The sequence below is a fragment of the Schistocerca piceifrons genome, chromosome 1 (genome assembly GCF_021461385.2).
Source record: "Schistocerca piceifrons isolate TAMUIC-IGC-003096 chromosome 1, iqSchPice1.1, whole genome shotgun sequence".
In the NCBI taxonomy this organism is placed as follows: domain Eukaryota; kingdom Metazoa; phylum Arthropoda; class Insecta; order Orthoptera; family Acrididae; genus Schistocerca; species Schistocerca piceifrons.
Genome location: NC_060138.1, coordinates 896,973,473 through 896,995,632, shown reverse-complemented (window position 1 = coordinate 896,995,632; position 22,160 = coordinate 896,973,473). Strand labels below are relative to the sequence as shown.

The window sequence follows — 22,160 nt, the reverse complement described above, 5'->3', positions numbered from 1 at the left end:
ACAGCACAGTATGCCCGCATTTTCTTGTGGCGATCTCAAAAACGCGTAACTGTAGCACCTCTCTCGGATAAGTTCCACTCCTTCAGTCTGGAACCCAACAGTCCAGACTTTTCTTTCGACAAGGACAAATCGCAAACCTGGTCGTCCAGTTCGGCTTGGTTGATCAAAAGTGACTTTTTAATGTCATTGTGGGGATCAGTCGTGTATTCCGTAGCTCTTGCGTCACTGTCACTACCTTCAGTATCACTTTCTCCGTTGTTCATTGCATCGGATGCAGGAGGAATTGATACTGGGTAATCTATAGTATGCACCACAGGCTTCAGAGCAGACTGACAATCCGGATACATGATTTTTGACTTGTTCTTTTAGCTGTACAGGTATATGCTGATAAAGTAGAAATAGCAATCCGAGTGGTGATTTTTCTGCTCCCGCATTCGACTTCACTTACCGTTACTGGGTTAGGCCGGAGTTAACACATGATGCAACAGAGATGAGGAGCCAAGTATTTTTTTTAATCTCCGATTTCACATCTGAAGTAACGTTTGTAAACTAAACGTAGCTCTCTGGTCATGTTCTTGCGCTGGTCGGACGTCCTAACCTTGCCACAAAGGTAACAAAATCAGTCTGGGCAATTTACACAACTGCGCCTATTCATTTTTCGTTTACTAAATTATCATATACCGTATTACCGAATCGTCTTATCCTAAATCACTTAAATGCATGTTACTGCTACTGTTGATTAATAAAACACAGAGCCACACTAGCACGAACTAGTCTCTAGACACCTCCGAATCAGACTGATGGACGAACAGGAGAAACTGACGGGAACTAATTTTATTAAACATGTTGAATCCCGCCTGCATGCTGTAGTTCGCGGACGAGTTAGAACTTGTCCAAGTCTGCCTGTTTGTTTTCACTACTGCACACTTATCTTTCCACAGACGCATAAAACAGAGTATCCTTGAGAACACACGCGCACACACACACACACACACACACACACACACACACACACACACACACACACACACACACAATCGTACATCGAACATGGCTCGTTAATGCAGTTTCCTGCACTGTACATCTTCGACTCTTCAGTTTTAAATTTTTAGAAACTGAAGAAAGGCGAAACGAATTAAGTTTGGTAGTACCAAGGATAGCAAGCTAGTATCATTTTTATTTTAGCACTTGCACAGTGTGCTTCATACGTAACAGTGCATTGACACAGAGACGTGTATAAATATCTGCAGAACTTTCTGGGACTTTCTCCTCATCCTCTCCCTCTAACATCTACAGATACCGCGACATAACTCTGTATTCACTGTTCAACGAGAACGGACAAATTTTTCACCAACTGTTTCTTCAGAAAGCTCTTCACTTGACGAGCATATGGGCAACAAATTTTTCTTGATTATTATACACCGACGGGAGCAGGGTCATTCTTAAAATCGCGCAGCTTCAAAAAAATGCCATTGAATATAGTAAGAGAGTTCCCCAATTCTCAGCAGGCTGCGACAGAATGTCAATCCTAAGGACCCGGGTTCGATTCCCAGCTGGGTCGGAGATTTTCTCCGCCCAGGGGCTGGGTGTTGTGTTGTCCTAATCTTTATCATTTCATTCCAATCGACGCGCAGGTCGCCGAAGTGGCGTCAACTCGAAAGACCTGTACCTGGCGAACGGTCCACCCGACGGGAGGTCCTAGCCATACGATGAAGATTCAAGAGTCTACCGTCACCATCTTTTGGCGAATTATAAAAGTGGCCTACTTGTTGGAGCTGCGACCAAAACATTTCCTTTTTTCTCAAGAATGGTAGAATGGCTAAGAGTATGAAAGACTTACGATACACGATCACTTTTTGAGTTTGCTTCTAAGAAGTAGTTGAGCCACTGAGAATACAGTATTCTTGTGGTTATCGATCTATCGATGGGGTGCGAACGTTTAGTTTAGATCAACCTTCCTGGAAAAATGACTACGCACCTACATCAAACGTTAACGGTTAAATGCCGATGACGTATGACCGATAGGGAATGCTATACGTCCACAAATCATCGAGTGGCCACTTCTACTTGGCATGAAAATCCCAACTACGTAATTAACTGCACCTAATATCTTGTTTCGCTATTGTTAAAGAATGTAATATACGTTGATGCACTGGTGCACTGAGAGTGCAATTTTGTTTCCATTCTTCCAGAAGTATTGTGGGTTATTTCCGTGAATTGCTCTGGAACAGGACCGACTCTGGGTTATTCCTAAGATGTTCGGTGTGGTTCAAAAAAATGGTTCAAATGGCTCCGAGCACTATGGGACTCAACTTCCGAGGTCATCAGTCCCCTAGAACTTAGAACTACTGAAACCTAACTAACCTAAGGACATCACACACATCCATGCCCGAGGTAGGATTCGAACCTGCGACCGTAGAGGTCGCGCGGTTCCAGACTGTAGCGCCTAGAACCGCTCGGCCACTCCGGCCGGTGGTGTGTTTCAGATCGGGGCTTTGAGCATCCCAAACCAGCAAATGCTCCAGATTTTTGGCTTTTTCCAACGGTGAAGGATGCTCTCGCTGGCCCTTCAGTCGGGCTGCACGTGCATCAGCAGCTTTCTAGTGGGCCCAACAGCCCCTAAAGAAGCGTGCACAGCCACCGTGCAGGGATGCCGCCGACGTAGTGTAAAACCTGTTCTTATTCAAGGAGGCTATATTGGGACAAAAACTAATTTTCAACTACTTGGTAGAGTAGTACGTCAAGAATACAACAACACACTTTAAGATATTATAATTTGCATACAACTCGTACATGTCTTTGCACATTTGTTCCCTTATGGCGACAACAGAAATAGGTAAGTGGACAAAAAAATAAGAAACATAGTAGTTGTCTTTTAAATATTCCAGTCTTTTCAGAATCTACACATATTTAAAATTTCAAATGAACATCGCTCTTGAAAATATATGGTATCTTAGACTGAATGCCAGTGTGACTAAATGCGCTAAGAGAGAGTCCCTGTAAGCAATACAGACGTACAAATGGGGAAAGGGGAAGGGTGATGGTGGGCGGGGGGGCCGCATGAGGAGGAAAGGGGGGGGGGGGCGAGCGGGGAAAATTGTGTCTGTATGACTTTCTATTGTAAAGTTAAAACTGAGCCATCGCATGTAGAAGAATCCATACTAAGAGATTACTAGTGAAAAGGTGGTTACAATATTTTAAACGTCCTTCAAAAGAAGGGTAGCTGGGAAAGAAATTCCTGAACTAATGACAGCTCCCAAGTGAAGCCCGTAGATGGCCGTCCAAGGATGTAGAAGGCGAAAGGCAGTTCACATTCACATACAAAAATGATACTGCAATATTTTACCATGGCGTTTTCTCGAAGTGTTTTACCCCCTCCAGAAACTAATTACTAACTATTCTACAGTCATTGTCAGCGATTCCGTTTGACATGTACATGCAGAACAAAATATAAGCGGTTTTTTTAAACAACAGATACAAAGCATGCTTACACACAACAGAAAGCTCATCACTATGGTTACTTCTACACAACACAAATGTTCTAAAAATACTGTTTTTCGAGTTCGAACGTATTTTGTATTTCGCTAAATAGTGGAAGAAATGGGAAGTAACAGCGATGCACTAAAAGCTTCGAAGACAGCCACTGAAGCAAGTGATGTTCTCAACTGACCTCCTCGTGCTCCTTGTGGAAGCGCTCTCTCTTCTTCAGGACTTCTTGCACTTTCAGCTGTGTGGAGAAACAAAAGCGTTAGTGAGTGTGATTGCAATGTGAGCATGAACTCAGCGATCTATAGAGAAAGAAAATGAATTTGCTTGACATTTATCAGTTAACTGTTCCACCGAAAGTACCGGTATATATGATGTACCTACCTGTTTGCGTGTCATCTAAGGTAACTGCATAAATTCGTTTCTGAAGAATAACTGATTACCGGTACATGGATTGAGCGTAGTACGAGAGCTACTCGATGTATTATGCTGAAAACGAGGCCTAACGACAACTACTAAAAACATTACCTTATCTGTACTATACTTTTCCTGAACCCGTATCTTCACCAACGTCTCGTTGATTTTACATGAGATAAGTTCATACATTTATAACGTACAATACTGTAAACCTAACATGTAGCTGATGCTAAAATTGCATAACACATTTGTACGAACAGCCTATACACAGCCTCTTTTCCCCTAACAGTCCTATCTGTTTCTAAATCTTATGAAATATACATCAGATATAGTCGCTAAAAAATTATATTTAACTGACTGAAAACATGAGAAATCCTTGGCTACTGTGGAATCACATTCGTGTTATTGCACCAGCATTACCATCAGATGTCAGTGGTCCATTATACACTGCCGGAAAAAATGCAACACCCTCAAGGATTGTGTTCAGTGGCACCAGGGTATAATATGAGGAGGTACCCAAAAGAAACCGAACTAATTTTTTTGTAGGCAGAACTTCCGTAGTCCCACATTTTGCCGCTAGCAACGCACAGAGCAAACATTGCAGTCAGTAAGCCGAGCGCCGTCCCTGATATGATCAGGACTGGTTTCGACTTAGTTTATAGTGACAACTGTTTTTTATTATTGTTACTTTGCAATGGCTGATTTTCGTGAACAACGTGCGGTGGTGAAATTCTGCTTTTTGTTTGGAAAAAGTGCTACAGAAATTCTTGAAATGTTAAAAACTGCGTACAAGAACGATGCGTTGGGGGAAACTTAAGTGTCTGAGTAGTTCTCCCGTTTCAAAAATGTCTGTTGATGATAAACCTCGTTTTCGTCGTTCTTTCACGGCCCGAACACATGAAAATGTTGCAAACATTTGTGCAGTCATCAACAAAAGTCGACGACGGACCAGTGAAGAAATTTTGGAGCTGTTGGGAGTGACGTGGAATTCTATAAAGAGAATTGTGACAGGAGGTTGGGAAATGGAAAGGATGGTTGCCAAATTCGTGCCACGTCTGCTGACTGCTGAACAAAAACTAGGTCGCGTGGAAGCATTCAGTGCGTTGGAAGAAGTGTCCCGAAATGATCCTAACTTTTTTTTTCAAAAATTATCACAGGTGACAAATCTTGGTGCTATGCTTACGATACTGAAGCAAAGCAACAACGAAGCCGGTGGAAGACTTCGCCTCGCCCCAAGAAAGCTCATCAGCTGAAACCAAACATTAAACCGATGCTATGTGAGAGGAGTCGTTCATTCAGAGTTTGCCCTGAAAGGTCAGACTGTTAACCAAGCTCTCTGCTTGGAAGTTTTGAAGGGACTGTGCAACAGTGCAACAGTGCGTGGTGGAAGTGGTCTGATTTGTGGCAGTAGGGTGACTAGTTTTTCTATCATGACAATGCCCTTGCTAACACAGCACAGCCCTGCCCTGCCCTGCCTATACGACAATTCTTGACCAAAAATTGTATGACCCCTGCTTCGTTTCTATACACCCCCCCCCCTCTCCCCAATACTCACCTGACCTTGACGCGTGCGACTTTTTGACTTATTTTGTTTTTCGTTTCCTACAATAAAAAGAGACATGAAAGGAAAGCGTTGTGCAAATGTTGCTGACGTGAAGAAAAGAAAACGGAGGAGGCGCGTTCAAGCATTACGAAAACAAGAATTTAAGCAACGTTTTGAACAATGGAATTAAAGATTAGACAAGTAAATTAGTGCAAGTAGAGAGAACATTAAAGAAGACTGAAGGTTTGTGCTTAAAATGTGAATAGATAAGTCAAAAAAAGTTAGGTTTCTTTTCCCCGTATGTGCGTACTGAGGTGTTGCAGTGTTAGAGATTCATTTGTCACGGTCAGCGGCGATCAGTTGCACTCACGAGGCCTGCCTGTCCACCCTCTGCTTTGACTCTGCAGATGGTAACTGTGCAGAGTATAGAGGTGATCAATGTTAGCAACATTCATTGTAGGGGACAACCATGCCCCACCGACGAGTATATACTCCTGTTGAACAGCTTCAGCCTTTTGAGGGGGATCGCAATGTGTGCCCATGGGACGCTAGATGGACGCATCGACGAATTGCTGCGCATGCTTTAGAAAGTGGTCTGTGGAACATTCCCACACTTGTAGAACAGGTTCAGGACGTTCGCGATGTACAGACGCACGACAAGATCGACGCATCATGCGAGCAGCGGTGACCTACCGAACACTGTTACATCTGCTGTATTATGAGGGACCACTAGGAACCGTCTGCTTGCAGCAGGATTAAGATCACGTGTGCCTCTCACCAGGTTGCCACTGATACCACGACGTTACCAAGTATGGCTACTCTGGTGTCTTGAAAGAGTTAACTAGAGAGTGGGATGGTCGTCTGTTGTCTTAAGTGATGAGAGTAGGTTTTGTCTTTATGCGACTCGTGGACGCATAAGTGTATGGCGTAGAGCTGGTGAGCTGCCTCTTCCAGAATGCACTCGTCCATGACACACTGGTCCCAAATCAGCCTTCATGGGGTGGGAAGGTCATCAGTTGCAAATCGCGGTCACATTTGGTTTTCCTGCAGGGTAAAGTAATCAGTGCCAGGTACATTGTACAGGCTGTTGTGCTTGTGCTGCTGCCGTTTTTTCGACAAGAAAGGAGAAGTGTTTTTTCAGCAGGACAATGCACGTCCACATGCGGATGCTGTGACAGTGTGCCCCTAGTGGTGTACAGTAAGTAACCTGGCCCGCAAGATCACCAACTGAACACGTATGGGACATAATGAAGCGGGATTTTACTCTTTCCCCGGGGTCCGCAAGAACCTTTGCCGAAATGCAAAAAAAGGTGCAATATCCCAGGAACAGTCTATCGAAGGATGCCATTCGGCGCCTTTATGACTGTTTGCATGTGAGAATAGACGCCTGCGTTGCCGTCGGAGTGTAGTACACTGTGTATTGGTACGATTGTTTGTGCACCCTTTACTGTGACATCTGTGTTTCATTAGGTCTGAATTTGTCACCATATAATCTTAAAATGATGAATTACCCGTTACCTCACTTGTCAACAAAATGACCTTGTTCTTGAGGGTGTTGTATTTTTTACGGCACTATATATCCCTAAGCAATACATTCACGAACAGTGTGAACATACCCACCTAAGACACATTAAATACTTACTAATGGATTTAAAATAGATGTCTAAATGGAATCGACTTCTCTCCATTCTCTCTAAGTTTATGTACGTCATCTAATCTGTAGCGCACATTCACCACTAAGATAGTAATTTTTATACTATTTCTGACAATTTTTTTTATTTTGTGTCTCCGTACGTCTCCAATAAAAAATAATAATTTTTCTGCTCTTATAATGAATATCTCGGAAAATCAACATGAGTTGCCACGGTGAGTTATATAAATGGCACAAGCTATGCCACTTATTTATTTGCTGGTGCTTTTCCTGACAACAAAGAAATCTTTGGAAAGATTAAAACATGAGCAAAATACGGGAACTGCTGCGTGTAGATACGCCATTAAAATTCTATTAATTTCATTTTTACCCCAAATCAATCTACTACTATCAACTATTATGACCACTGCCTTCGGCGAGGACAAGATCGTTCAGAAATAATGTTACTAGCCACACAGCTATTTAAAATAATAATTAATCTTCTTTTTAAATTTTGTAAGAAAAGTTTTATAGTTCCCTTTTGCTTAACTTTTATACCGTCCTACAATATGGTTTACTGACGTGTTACTGGATGGCGCCAACAGAAAATCACAGGTCTGTTATTGGTTGCGTAGTTCTGGTACTGGCAGGAAGGGCACCTTTGGGCAATTTGCAGAGATCGTATGTGCAGAAGATAAATGTTGCCGAGTTCGTGTGAGCCAGCCAATATAGGGTTCCAAAGTAGATGATTTATGGTAATGGAGTTGGTCGACGGCAAACACTTGAATTTGTCGCAATATCGATACTGCACTGCTGCTGCCTATACTCTCCTCCAGTGAGTCATGCTTCTTTTTCATGGGGCGGATGAATCTCAATGCGTCCCGTGAGAAACCTCTGGGACCAGACGCTTTCTGTCCACTGCTGAACGAGCTCAATATAGCGCGAGAAGTCTAATGGCCTGGGAAATGTTTCCGTGCTGTTTTCAGGGACCAATCGTTCCGGTGAAAGGCACCCTTCATTGATCTGGCAATGAATCCACCATCAGAGATGGCGGCCACCCTAAGTGACCACTGTCTTCGGCGAGGACAAGATCGTTCAGAAATAATGTTACTAGCCACACAGCTAGGAACGGCCACAAACCTACAAGTACCTGTGCAGACGTACCAGAACAAGACTGAGTCACTTCCAGCTGCTGTAGGCGCTACAGGCTGGTTGCTCTGGATACCACAAATTGAGCATAACAACAAAACTCTGCAGCGTTATATCAACTATATGAGACTGAATACGGATGCATTTGCCGCTACGTTCTTACTACCAAACCCATTTCCTGCTTTATTTTCTAATTTTACATAGCCAATTAACAATGCTTTCCCTTAAATCTACTATGTTATATTACCTATTCTAACTACAACTACAACTGCTGTACCACTGCTGCTGCTGCTACCACCTCCTTTGATACTAGCACGAACAGTACTATTATTATTAGTAATTATATTTTAAAATTACTGTTTATATTGCTACTGTTTTTAGATTGCATACTGAGTACCCTGTTCTTCGAACAGATGTTTCTCTCTGCCCCGAGAGGACAGAGTTGCTGTTGCTTTAGAAATAAAGCTGCTCCATTACCAAATAAAGGTATGTAGGTGCAGTATACAATTTCGAGCCGTTCTTGAAAGCATTGGTTAGCTATCCAGCTTTCCCGTTTACCTATGCTACCCCTGCCCAGACGTTCTACCACACTGCTGTTTCAGTGTTTGCTAGTCAATTGGTAACCTCTGAGCTCAACAAAACTGTTTTACGGTAGCACCCAGAGACAATTTGTATCAAATGTGTGCTCCATTTGTACTGTTTTATTTATTTATTTTTTTCTACTGAATTATGTCAGAAGGTAAGCGAGGAAGTTCAAGTATAAACAAACACCGTCCGAACAGGCTTATGCGTCACCGGATCCGGAAGGACATGTGGTCAGCACACCGCTCTCTCGGCCGTTGTCAGCTTTCAATCGAGTAGCTCTTCAATTGGCTTCACAAGGGTTGAGTGCACCTCGCTTGCCAACAACACTCGGCAGACCCGTACAGTGACCCATCCAAATGCTAGCCAAGCCCCACAGCGCTTAAGGGGAGCCGGAGGTGCCTATGCTGCCCATGTTAAAATCACTAAGTTTGAGGAACATTTATGAATAAACTACAAAATAGAAAAATTTGATTTTTTTTACATATAGAGTGGTTTAGTATTGCAGTTATGACAGAGGGATTTTGGAGTATCTTTTCTAGTTTCCTTCGAATTATTTATTTTTATTAATGACCCAAATTTTTTTACAAATAATTGCTTTATAATTAAACTGAAATGAAACTACTGAACATATTGCCAAATGGCTGTGTTGCAATGTAAGTTTGACCACTAGGAGTGCTGTATAAAAATTTCATCTCTCTAGCTTGAGTGGATTTTGAGAAAATGTTCCTTATATTCGAAAAATTCTAATTCACGGGAAATGGCTATCAAAGTTTCTCAATACATTTCTGCACTATAGGATGGATTATCAGGGTCTTCTTCTTCATCCTCTAAAAGCTTTCTCTTCTGTCTTCTTTTCTGGCCTGTTGTTCCATCGTACTTCATATGCCTTTCTCTTCTTTCTGCTCCTCTTATCCTTTCTCTGTCAATATTTCTTAGTGCTCGTACAGTGTTCACCCCAGCTGTAAATCCTAATGCCTTCAGAACTTCACACTTCACACTGTTCCCTTGGTTGTAGGTTGCTATTGCATCATAAATGCCAAAGTGCAGTGTTTTTATGATTACAAACACCCTTTTAGGAATCACTTTCCAAATCAAATTGTTTACGCTCTCATTAGGATTCTGCGTCTTTCCATGTAGACATTTGTGTAACAATTCTGGCTGTGCTAAGTCATGAAAAATTGGTTTTATTGCATTTATCACAGCTGCTGGCAAACCATGTTTGTGATAATAGTCCTTTTTTGCATTATATTTGCACCAGGAATCTTTTGGGCACAGGCTGTGTTGAGGGTATTCATTGGAAGAGGCAGTATGAAGGAACAATGCCCACACTGCTTTTCGCATGTCACTAACATTACTAGTATTTTGCCTTATAGCATACCCATAGTATCTCTGTAGACGTTCAATCACCTCATCAGTAAGCCTGCCTCTCCCTCCTATTGTCTTTCCATCACTGAGCTTACTTGAACCCAAAGTTTGTTTGAGCCTTCGAAGCCGTGCACCCATACACTTTGCACATGCCCAATGCATTCCAACTTTTCAACTACAAATTCATTTCCATATGGTTTCAGTTCCTCTATAGTCTTGAAACCTTCGGAGTCACCATCCCCAAGGTAGTATTTGTACCTAACGTTGTATCTGGGAACTGAACGTTCAAAAATTTGTTTCACTCCATCCACTTCCGTTGCTCCACTTGATCCACTAAAATTTGCCTCACAGGTTCCACTGTGCTCTCCTTTGATTTTATTTTTGCACCTACAATGTTTTGATAATATTGCAACATCTATCACTTTTGCACTATCACCACAAGTAGCAGTTACAACCCCATTCAGGGATTTATGACCCCTCTTTTGCCAGGAACCATCTAATGCCACTACCAAATCCCTCTTAGCGCTTCATTTGTCACAGAAAACAATGTAGCCAACCCTTGCACACTCGCTGTATGCGTAACATAAGGCGCTGTATGCGTAACAGGCCGAGAAAAGCCCAAGCAGTTCGCCAGGAAGTCACGAGAGGGTGTTAGATGCATTCAGCGGCCGCCCATTTCCTCTGCAGGCGTGGTGGAAAATGGTAATAACTCCACTTCTAGGGCGAGTAGAACCATTTTTGAACCAAAGTTTACATTAAAGAGGAATGTTCCAATTAATTTAATTTTCGGTAGAAAAAAAAAACGTAATTTTTTGGATTTGACCATCTCCGGCTCTCCTTAACTTCGGTGATATGACGGGAACCGGTGTTACCACTTCGGCAAGTCCGCTGGCTAGGAAGTTCAAGTGGACCACAGATATTGCTGCAACCTTTTCATATGATCAAGATTATTGTCCTCAGTACGAGGTAAAGCAGGTTCGATTAATCCCTTTCCTAGGCAGCTAGACAGACGCGAAGCAAAGATAGCAAATTCCGCATCGTCCTCCCACGCGTAATAAACAACAAAGGAAACTTGTGTAGACCGAGATATTCTTAATCATTGTATGGTCAACTAGGAAAAACACACCGTAAAATCAGAATGACTTTCAGTACTCGGTTAATTTTAGTCATTTGTGTTTTTTCTAGTGAATTTTCTGGGATCTTTTTTTTTAAGTTATCAAAAGGCAACTAAAGTTGTCTACAGATGCAATGGTACTCATGTCACCTCCATAAATGGCGCTACAGATCGCATTTTGCTTGGGAGGAGTTGGTGATTTTTGTACTGTTTAATCAAGTCAGATTTCCTCAACTTGTCACTTATTATGATCCTCCTGTTGCAGTACTGACGAGGCATACCCCCTGAACAATTTATAAATATCATAATAAATGTGTAACGAAAGAGCTATTTTGCTTTATTGACAATGTAACATAATTGTTGTTCTCGGTCAGTCTGAATACTGAAAGTTTTTAATCTGGAAGGACGCAACCTTTACTAACATACCACTTACAGTAACAATGCAAGAAATACGTTCGAAATACTAAATCTACTTCATTAAAATATAGTATGATGTTTCACTTACCCTGTGAATGGTCTCCTCGAAGCTATTCGGCGCTCCTCCGTTCATCTGCATGAATCGCAGCCGGTCGTAGTCCCTTGGGTCGACGATAGATGGCAGCATGCTCTCCACTACGCTGTCTGGTGTCCCCACCTAGGCAGAAACGCGCCCTGCTGAGCGGACGCCCCCACGTCGTGTCTGCGCGTCTTAAATTGATAATTTCCCGCAACTCGTGGAGTAAATTGTGCCAATAGCTCCACATATCTGGGCCGCGGAATTAATTTCTCGGAACGAGGAGTCTGCGCTTCTCCTCAAACGCACTAGGTAAGATGATGAGTTTACACTGCCGGAACATGACAGGAAACTTCCGTTTTAGGGGAGGTGGTAGATGTTTAACAGATCGTAAACCGACTACAATATTATTTACTGCGTATTACGAATTCTAATTGTATATGTGAACACAAGTACAATCTCCGTATGGCGGCAGACGGTAAAAAGAAATTATCTTCAGTGTAACATTGCAACACCGTCACATTGAATTTGAAATTTATTTCTTGGTTACATATTTTAGTCCACACAGAGAGACAATAAAACAAAACAGAAGCGTTCTTCTTATTTTCTTCCTCTTCTTTTTCTTTATGTTTTATAGAAAATGTGGTCACAATATTTTACTGTGCATACTTCCATTCATCACAATTATCTTTACTGTGTAAACAGATAATATCTCTGACGTGCAGAAAATGAATGCAGAATGACCATAAATAAGACCACGGCGCAGTCTTTGCACACGGAAGCTATTTGAAAGCTCTGTGTGGTGACAATATGTCGTCTGTGATACCGGATGTGAAAAATATTTATGGATCGCGAGATCCATCGTTGGGGTCGCTTTATACTCGTTTTACATATCAGAAATGAAATGGTAAGTGGAAACAAAATTTCATTGCATGCTGTAGGAGATGGCACAAACTTGAATTTGAAATACCAAATAATACATCTGTATTTCACATGGCATGTAGAGTTTTTGTGTTGTTCAGACATGTAGAAATATTTTATTAATGACTGTAAGTTCAAATATGAGTTACTGGCGGCTTTTACGATGAAAAATGACCAGTTATAAATCACATCGGGAGCCTGACGCGTTAACGGCGGTGATTATCACTCCGTTACGTAGTCTTCTTCTTGTTTTTCTGTTATTTTTGTTAAGGGAGAGAAGGGCAATTTGGTGGAAATGAGGTTTTCTGGAATCGGTTGGTTAAGTTGGAAAAAATACTAAAATTTACATATTCGCTATTTATGCTAAAAAATGAGTCTTATTAAGGACAATAGCAGCCAACTGATTTTGCTGTACTTCATTTCTTTCACTAAAGTGTAATTTGATTTTTCTTTAGCATCTGTCATCTACTCTATTGAAGTAGAAAATATGGTAGCATATTATTATTTACTAATTAAAATTTATCGACTTTTCAAAGAAATGGATTACATAATTTTAATACGCTGTAGTTCTACTTTGTGCTTACCAGTTTGTACGGAATTTTCACTTAAAAGTGTATTTGGAGCTGGATCTTGATTAAAATATTGTATATTGATTAACGAAAAATAATTTCGGATGTTCACGGCCGCTATTGTCCGCAATCTGATTTGGGAATGAAGTAAATACCGTCAGTTGCAAGTGACAGGCCTGGACTGATTGGCATGACACTGAAGAGGTATTAGTTGGTTGGTTAGTTAGTTACGTCAAGAAAAGGTGAAGGCGAGTTTTGACTGCCGGCCGCGGTAGCCGTGCGGTTCTAGGCACTGCAGTCCGGAACCGCGGGACTGCTACGGTCGTCGAATCCTGCCTCGGGCATGGATGTGTGTGATGTCCTTAGGTTAGTTAGGTTTAATTAGTTCTAAGTTCTAGGGGACTGATGACCTAAGATGTTAAGTCCCATAGTGCTCAGAGCCATTTGAACCATTTTTTTTTTAGTTTTGACTGATGTCGCAGTGACAGAGGGAATGAGCAGAAACTCAATGGAAAAACATAAAAATGATTTTAAAGTGCAAAGATGTGTCTAAGCCATCATCCATCATGGTCATTATCTGTAAAACTCTGCATTTGTGTACAATCGGTGTTTGAATGTTACGGATACTACAGAAGCACAAGTAACTCGAAAGACAATACCGTGCAGCAGACAATTATGGCCTGCAGATTGGCAAGAGTCATAAACATTAGTTTGAAAAGATGTGTCTTAACAGGTGCAGCACTTACAGAGTTATTATTTTCCAAAACATAACTTGCTGTATTGCAGTACTTTCTTTCTTTAATCAGAGAAGTGCGAATTTGGAGTTACAATGTAGTGATTCAAGTACAGCGGTGTGAAACAGTAAGTACTCTTCACGAATGCAGCTTGCCTACATGCTACTCATTTTTGGTGTATCTACACTGCAATAGCCCGAATATTAAAAGTTATAGTGATCACATTATCAAATAATATAACAGGAACATCAATTTCGTAACCAGATCTCCTTCGCACTTATGTTAACATACCTCTGCATCTCGGTGCAGATGGTTGTGGGTTACACAGCGAAGACGGGTGATGAAAACATCGACTATGTAACGAGACTTGTGGTTTGTCAATTTACAATCGTGCAAAATGAACATGACGTCTTTCGTAGATTCTGAACTGTCTAAAAATATATACATCTAGACGTTAGTAGCATTTGGTTGTTTTTTGTGGCTGTATATTTAATGTAATACTCTTTCTGGATAAACATTCAAATATCGCTTGTACAAAAACGCAGTGTTTTGCAGAGAAATGACCCAGAAAGTGCTAGAGCACACACATCTCCGCATTTAAATATTCTATGCGGGTTTAGCTGTCCAAGCTGGGATGCTTCCCTTGCAAGTACTACGCAAGAACGGTGAGTATGGGCATGGAATGCAGTACAGCAAGCACACAAAGGCCTTCTCTATTTTGCAAGGCAGCATACGAAGTGTGTTATAAACGTTATGGGAATTTTGTAATTTCACGTGTTGTGTTAGTCCGAGGTTTTAGTTGGTTTGTTGTTAGGCATAACTGAAAAGTATCTGTACGTCCATATCAGACATTGAGTCTGTTGTCAGCCGTCAAATAGGTTACATGTATTTTGGTACTACTGGCGATTATTCATTTTAAATAAAAATGGATCAGACAATTTTATTAAATTTTCTATGAGAAATAAATGAGTTGCAACAAAGTTTTAGAAACGTTAACTAATGCTGTTGGTGGATCCGGTACCAGTAGAGAAAGGGTTTACGAATGGTATAAACGTTTCAAAGAATGCCGTGAACATGAAGATGAGAAGCTCCGTGGACGCAGCGGAACATCATAAAACGATGAAATCGGGGGAGAAGTGAAAGAAATAACTGTTAACGATCGGTGAATCACAGTCAGACAGGTTGTCGATAATGGTGACATATCAGTTGGCAGGTGCAATGGATTTTTTCCCTTGTTTTGGATATGAAAAGTGTGACATTTCCTAAATTGTTGAATTTCGAATATAAACTGCGGTGAAAGCAAGTTGCTCGTGTGTTGCTGGATATAGTCAACAACGATACAGAGCTACTAAAACGGCTCAGAACAGTTAATGAAACTTGAGTTTAAGGATTCCGGCGCTGTAGATTCCAAAAATACGTATAGAGAAGTTTCCCTATATAATGGATTAGGAACGGAATGTGGGCATAAAAGGTCAAACAAGTGAGCAACGCATAATGTTGGTTTCATTATTAACCGCCTCTTATACAATTTGTCCAATATGAGCACCGGAGACGTCGCGAGATGATGTACAACGTCAGATTTGCACCTGGTGGCCAAAATTGGAACTAATTTTTTCCGGCGTAAATCGGTTCCGAATTAACGCATTAGAATACATACCAAGTTTCGCTACCGTACGATAATTACAGCACATATTGGACCTCCTTGAGCAGCTGCATTTTAATAATAACCACCCGGTACTTACAATTCAACGCCGTCTGCGTGCAACTAAACGCTATCTCAACATCGAGATCCAGAATTGTTTCGGGGATTGGAAACAGTGCAGGCATAAGTGTATAATATCTAAGGCGGACAACTTTCATGGGGGTAATATTAATGTAGAAGAATAAATAAAATTCTTTCTAAAAAGAGAAAGTTCCCGTTATTTTTTGAACATGGACATGCCTCGTATGCTGGAGGAAACGCTAAAACCGTGTGAAAAATTTCTGATTAGTTAACAGCAATGTATAACATACTGAACAAAATTAGGAAGAATTTGCATACATTTATGGAGAACTTATTAAAGCAACATTTAGCCCGAACTGTCTGTCAGCTCTCGACATTTGTCATAGCAGAGTAAGTTCGATAATTTTCTTCGGAGATGGGGCACTATACGTATCTGACAAGACTCTTGGTGGCCATTGTATTAAACATATAATAAAACTGTGGAAACGGTAGATTATCATGAGGAGTAATACATTTTCGAAATTGTACCTATGAGTTTGTCCTTGAATTTTTAAAGAAGAAAATGTACGTCTACCTATCTATGTATCCATCAATCTATACATTTTATAAATTAAAGTCACCCGACGGGTGTGTGTGTGTGTGTGTGTGTGTGTGTGTGTGTGTGTGTGTGTGTGTGAAGATTAATCTCAGGCACTATTATAGGGATTTTGATACTATTTCGTCAGGAGATAAACTCATTCACGAGGAAGACTTGCGTATATATCACCGCTACGGCAGACAAGTTGTTCGGCTGTAGGTGCTTAGTGCTACACGAACGAAGCCGAGGCAGTTCGCTAGTTTAATGTAAATCTCCCACGGCTAAGAGTTTTAGTTTCAGAACTTAAAAAAGATTTATTTTTGATACACAAGACAATAATAATAGAAGTTGTGCGACACTAAATTACATACGAGGCGTGTTCAAAAAATAACAAGTACTTTTGTTTTTCAGAAATAATTTTATTTGTTCTTCTACATTAATATTATTCTCGTCAAAATGGTACCCCTTAGATATTACACACTTATGCCAGCGCTGAAGCTATATTCAAGACATTTATCTACAAAATGTTTCGCTTTTGAGAAAAGCTGAAGAACTATGTAGACGACCCATAGCTCAAGTGACACGAAAGAAACTGTGCTGCATTACTCACTGGATTTCATTCGCACCGTATGATTATCGTCCTCGCTAATAAGTTCTGCGCGCTACTAAAAAGCGCAATACGACAAGCACAAGAAATGAAGCTTATGTGACAAGAAGCAGAAATCGCTAAGAGCTAACGGAAGCACCGTGTTTACCCCGCGATGACTCAACTGCTAACACTAATGACCAGCGCACATGCTCGTATTACCGTGTCCGTGGTGCACTTAATTCCATGAGAGAGCGTAATTAACTAAGTGTTCTCCAGGAAAGGACGCACTCGACGGGCCACTTACGTACACAGCTGTCGTTACCTGTTCTCCTGTCTTCCCCTCCCTACACCTTCTCTGTACGAGCAAACGCATAAGCGTGCACACGTAGCCACACCATCGTCACGCAAGCTCCACAAAAACAAACACTACAGAGAAATTGGAGGGAAAGGGGGGGGGGGGGGGAGAAGGGAAAGGAGGATTCAGTGAGAACTGTAAACAGATACGAAGACGGGCAGGTTTTGTGTGTATCGTAGGTAGTATGGGCAATCAAGAAGAGACGCTTCCCGTAGGAGACGATCCTTTTCTTGTATCTTTCAAATAAATCCGTGAACGACATCATCTACATCCATACTCCTCTGTTCATCTCATAGTATGAGGTGGAAGATGCTTTATTTACTATTGTTACTTCTCCACATTTGGTGGGTGCGAGGAACCAGTGTTGGTGAGATTCCGAATTGAGTCAGAATTCTCTTCACGGTCTTCTCCTGAAATAAACAGCGGAGAGGGACATACACTCTAGGAAATTTAACAGTAAACCTCACCATGATGCAGAACATCTCTCTTGGAGCGTATGCTACTGGAGTTGGATAAGCATCTCCTCTACGCTTTCGCGCTTTCTCAACGAACCAGTGACGAAAGGCGCAGCTCTTCTTTGGATCTTCTCTATTTCCAGTATCGATCCTGTCTGTATATTTCCACTATCGTTCCTGTATGCTACGGTTCCCAAGCCGGCGAGCAATATCCCAGTATCGGTCGAACGTGGGTTTTGCAAGTCTACCTCCTCTGCGGATGGACTACCTGAAGATTCTTTCAATGAATCTCAGTCTGTCATCTGCCTTTCCCGTGATTTGTTTTATCTGCTCGTTCCTCTTTAAATCGCTTCTTAGCATATTTACAGGCATTTAACGGACGTGATTGCTTTCAATGATCGTTCGGAAGTATGTAATCAATACAGAAATGGGTCTTCCCGTCTACATCATTACAATTAGACATTATTATATATATATATATATATATATATATATATATATATATATATATATATGAAGGAGATCGACAGTACACAGATTTCGTTCAGGCACATCTTAAGTTTGTTAGAAACGCAAATAAATCACTTACTCACTTACTTTAAGAGTTACCGGAAACGTCGTTTCTTAGAATTAGATGCTGAAGAACAGCAAATTTTTTCGGTGATAGAATCATAAAATACACATGATTTAAGGCAAAGCTAGCGATATCGGTTACCAGTAATTGCCTTCTTACCAGGCAGTTTCGAAGCAGTGAAGTTTGCGTTCTAGTACATTTTAATACAACCTTTTCTCCGTCTTTCTAATTGTGGCACTTAATGTCTGTTTTTACTAATTGAGAACAGTTGGTGAGTGAATGATTAGCGAATACAATACATGTGATAGACTTGTTCAAATGTGTGTGAAATCCGATGGGACTTAACTGCTTAGGTCATCAGTCCCTAAGCTTACACACTACTTAACCTAGGTTATCCTAAGGACAAACACACACACCCATGCCCGAGGGAGGGCTCGAACCTCCGCCGGGACCAGCCGCACAGCCCACGACTGCAGCGCCCGAGACCGCTCGGCTAATCCCGTGCGGCGATAGACTTTTGTTGGCAGATTTAGAATACGTATGTGAATTGCTTCACAGTTGATTCGTTGCATAACTTCATTTCTCAGTCAGTTGGAGCAATTACCAAGTCGGAAATGGCTGTCGCCAAGTTGAAATAACTTCAGGAAACTACCGACGATATCTAAGAACCATACCGCATTGCTATCTGTTTCATGTTTCCAGTCTTATCTTCCAGCAAAAGCATGCATCATCTTTTTTGCAGTAATGTGCTGTCTATCTTCTCGGACATTTAAATTAAAACCAAGTCGTGTAATTTGAAGTGACCATTGTATTTAAACCTGCCCCTTTTTACTCCTTACTACTCTTTGTCTGAGAACTATTAATATACTGTTATCGTTTAATGATAGTTTATCAAAGCACCATGAAAGCATTGCATTATTTATGAGATTCAGATAAAAAACAGCAGGCACGGAATGAATACCAGTTACGAAATGTAAAAACTGATGATTCCCAAACAGTCACCAAAATGGACAAATGAAGTTCGAAAATGGAGCGGTTGGGCGTGGGAACAAAGGTTAATTCAGATGAATAGTTCCCGTATTATATTCAGTGCGTCAGCTTGATTCTATGATGAAGTCATGCTAAATGGCTGAGACGCAAGGACTTTCAAAACAACTGCAGTCACTGAATAAACTGAGAGACAGCAGCGACATATAACGTGTAATAACCATTGTCGGCTGTTTGACATTTTATTACATATGGCCAGTATGAAACTGTTTTAATCTGCCAGGAAGTTTTGTATCAAGGCACACTCCGCTGCAGAGTAAAAATTCGATCCCTGCTACGAATAGTATCCGTGTTCTTTCTAAAAACAGTAATATGAATGACTCTGAAATATGCTGTAGCGCAGCCGTCTGAATGTGACTATCAATACTGAACACGGAAAAGCAATAATGTGTTCTTAAGAAGTATCTAACAATGATAAAAGAACTATTCGCATTTTTAAAATATACAGTTTATTTCAGCATATGAAAGATATGACAACCGCTGCTTTGGGTGACTGCTGGAAGCTTCTGCGGGCACGACTCAGAAAGCGTTCTTGCCAGACCACATAGGACAAAATGAGATCTAACGATGAAAGCGTCTTATTAGGAGGGTACCATGTCCATGTATAGGTGGTGTAAGCCGATTCTGGTCGAATATCGATGGAAAAGTCTCTGAAGCTCGGCAACCACCATTCCCTATTGAGGTGAAAAGCGTAATTTTCTAGTATCTCACACCTTCACGGAAGTAGTTCAGAGACACATACTGTTCCAGGACTCTTTTGGTCGTGTACCTGCAAAAATCAGAAGAACCACATGGACGGAGTACTCGTGTTTAGCGCCAATTCAGGCATTATATTCCAACATTCTGAAGAGATTATAATTCGCCACCACGGAACAAGATAAGGGACCAGCAGCTGGCAAATAAAATTATGCTAATTGTATTTCTGGATCAACGGGGAATACTGCAAGTTGATATGCTGTTCGAAGATAGCACAATTATTAGGTTATATTACGCATCACAGGTACAGTCACTATGTGGAACTACTAAATCGGGCAGAAAAGGGACGATGACACAGTGCCAGCAACTTCCGTGGCAATGTACACAAAGTTCACAACCGCACACTGTCGAAGTCGAAGCACAGTTGCAGAACTTGTCAAATTCTACACTAAGTCTTCCTGCCTACCCCGTTCCCATTTTCTCTCTCTCTTCTACGCCACATTACGTAACTCTTGCCCCTTTATACTAAAAGTCGTTCTCTTAGGGCAACCACTTGTTAAACGACAGAGTACAAATTTTCAAAATCATATTGTGCATTTATGAAAAACAACCACTCTTATTCAGAGGATGCTACGGGGAGTGATGTGCCAAGTATAGGACTAAAACGGCATCGTGGAAGCCACCAAGAGCTTTTGCAAGTATTTTGCACCCTGACTAGGCTCTCTCTCTCTCTCTCTCTCTCTCTCTCTCTCTCTCTCTCTGTCTGTAGAGTTCAACCCTGAGGTTGCTTTGCTGCAGTACACCATTCCCCTCTTTTGTCTGACTTCCTCCGCACTTCCGCGTATGTAGTGCATCCGATATCATTCATAATCTGCTGCATACATGACATACTTAGTCCTCCCCGACGATTCCTTCCCTCAACAGCTCATTTTGCTATTGTTACAATGATGTTATTGTGTCTTAAAATGTGTCCTACGAGTTTTTTTCTTCTTTCCTGGAAGTGCATCCGCCGAGATCTGTTTTCCTGTACTCTGTAGTGTCTCTCTGCAGCACCAATTCTCCAAGGTTCCAAGCTGTCTTCTCTCTTCTTTACCTGCTGTCCAAGTTTCACACACCTATAGGGTCATATTCTAAAGTAAAAATAAAGGTAAACTGATGTCTCCAAAGGAGTGAAAGCTCTCAATGATTACAAAGATGTTGGTGGTTCCTCGACCGTGTGTTGTAGACATAATGAATATGTGCAGCACTGTTTACAGACTGTGTAGCTCCCTGATTATTGAAAAATGAGTCAGAAAAATCTTTACTGGACAGACCTTTCATGTACTGATATGAAGACTTCGACCTCTCGTCGCCAGTGAAAGAGATGGAGCCTTGGCTAAGATGGAGGCAGAGACAAGAATCAACCAAGGGCTTGTTAAGGGAATCATCCCAGCATTCTCCTGAAGTAAATTAGGAAAAATAAATGACTGATGGATGGCGGTTTCTACTCCTGAATGCGAGTCAGAATTTTTGAAACACTACATTAAAATTTCCAAACAACGCGACGTTGTAAGCATTTTACGATACTTTAAAAGTGAGTGTGATCATGTGGCAATAGTAGTCGAAGAGGTTAAAGTGGTCATAAAGAGAATACTACAAGAAACGCGCGTACTATGACGTAGACTCAAACGGCAGTCTCAGGAAGAGATGGGAAAGACCTTAAACAATTGGATATGTGTTGTTGTTGTTGTTGTGGTCTTCAGTCCTGAGACTGGTTTGATGCAGCTCTCCATGCTACTCTATCCTGTGTAAGCTTCTTCATCTCCCAGTATCTACTGCAACCTACTTCCTTCTGAATCTGTTTAGTGTATTCATCTCTTGGTCTCCGTCTACGGCCGGCCGCGGTAGTCTCGCGGTTCTAGGCGCTCAGTCCGGAACCGCGCGACTGCTACGGTCGCAGGTTCGAATCCTGCCTCGGGCATGGATGTGTGTGATGTCCTTAGGTTAGTTAGGTTTAAGTAGTTCTAAGTTCTAGGGGACTGATGACCACAGATGTTAAGTCCCATAGTGCTTAGAGCCATTTGAACCATTTTTTCTCCGTCTACGATATTTACCCTCCACGCTGCCCTCCAATACTAAATTGGCGATCCCTTGATGCC

General features: G+C 41.4%; 1 protein-coding gene across 1 annotated transcript in view; it reads right to left on the bottom strand.

Moving 5' to 3' along the window:
* The window catches only part of LOC124776439 (SAM and SH3 domain-containing protein 1-like), a 342,406-nt gene that overhangs the window by 60,516 nt on the left and 259,730 nt on the right, over nt 1-22,160 (bottom strand). Inside the window, exons 5-6 of the mRNA XM_047251441.1 lie at nt 11,795-11,923; nt 3,671-3,727 (exon numbers count right to left, since the gene is read on the bottom strand). Of these exons, the coding sequence (XP_047107397.1) occupies nt 3,671-3,727; nt 11,795-11,923 (186 nt within the window). The remainder of the gene's footprint in view (nt 1-3,670; nt 3,728-11,794; nt 11,924-22,160) is intronic.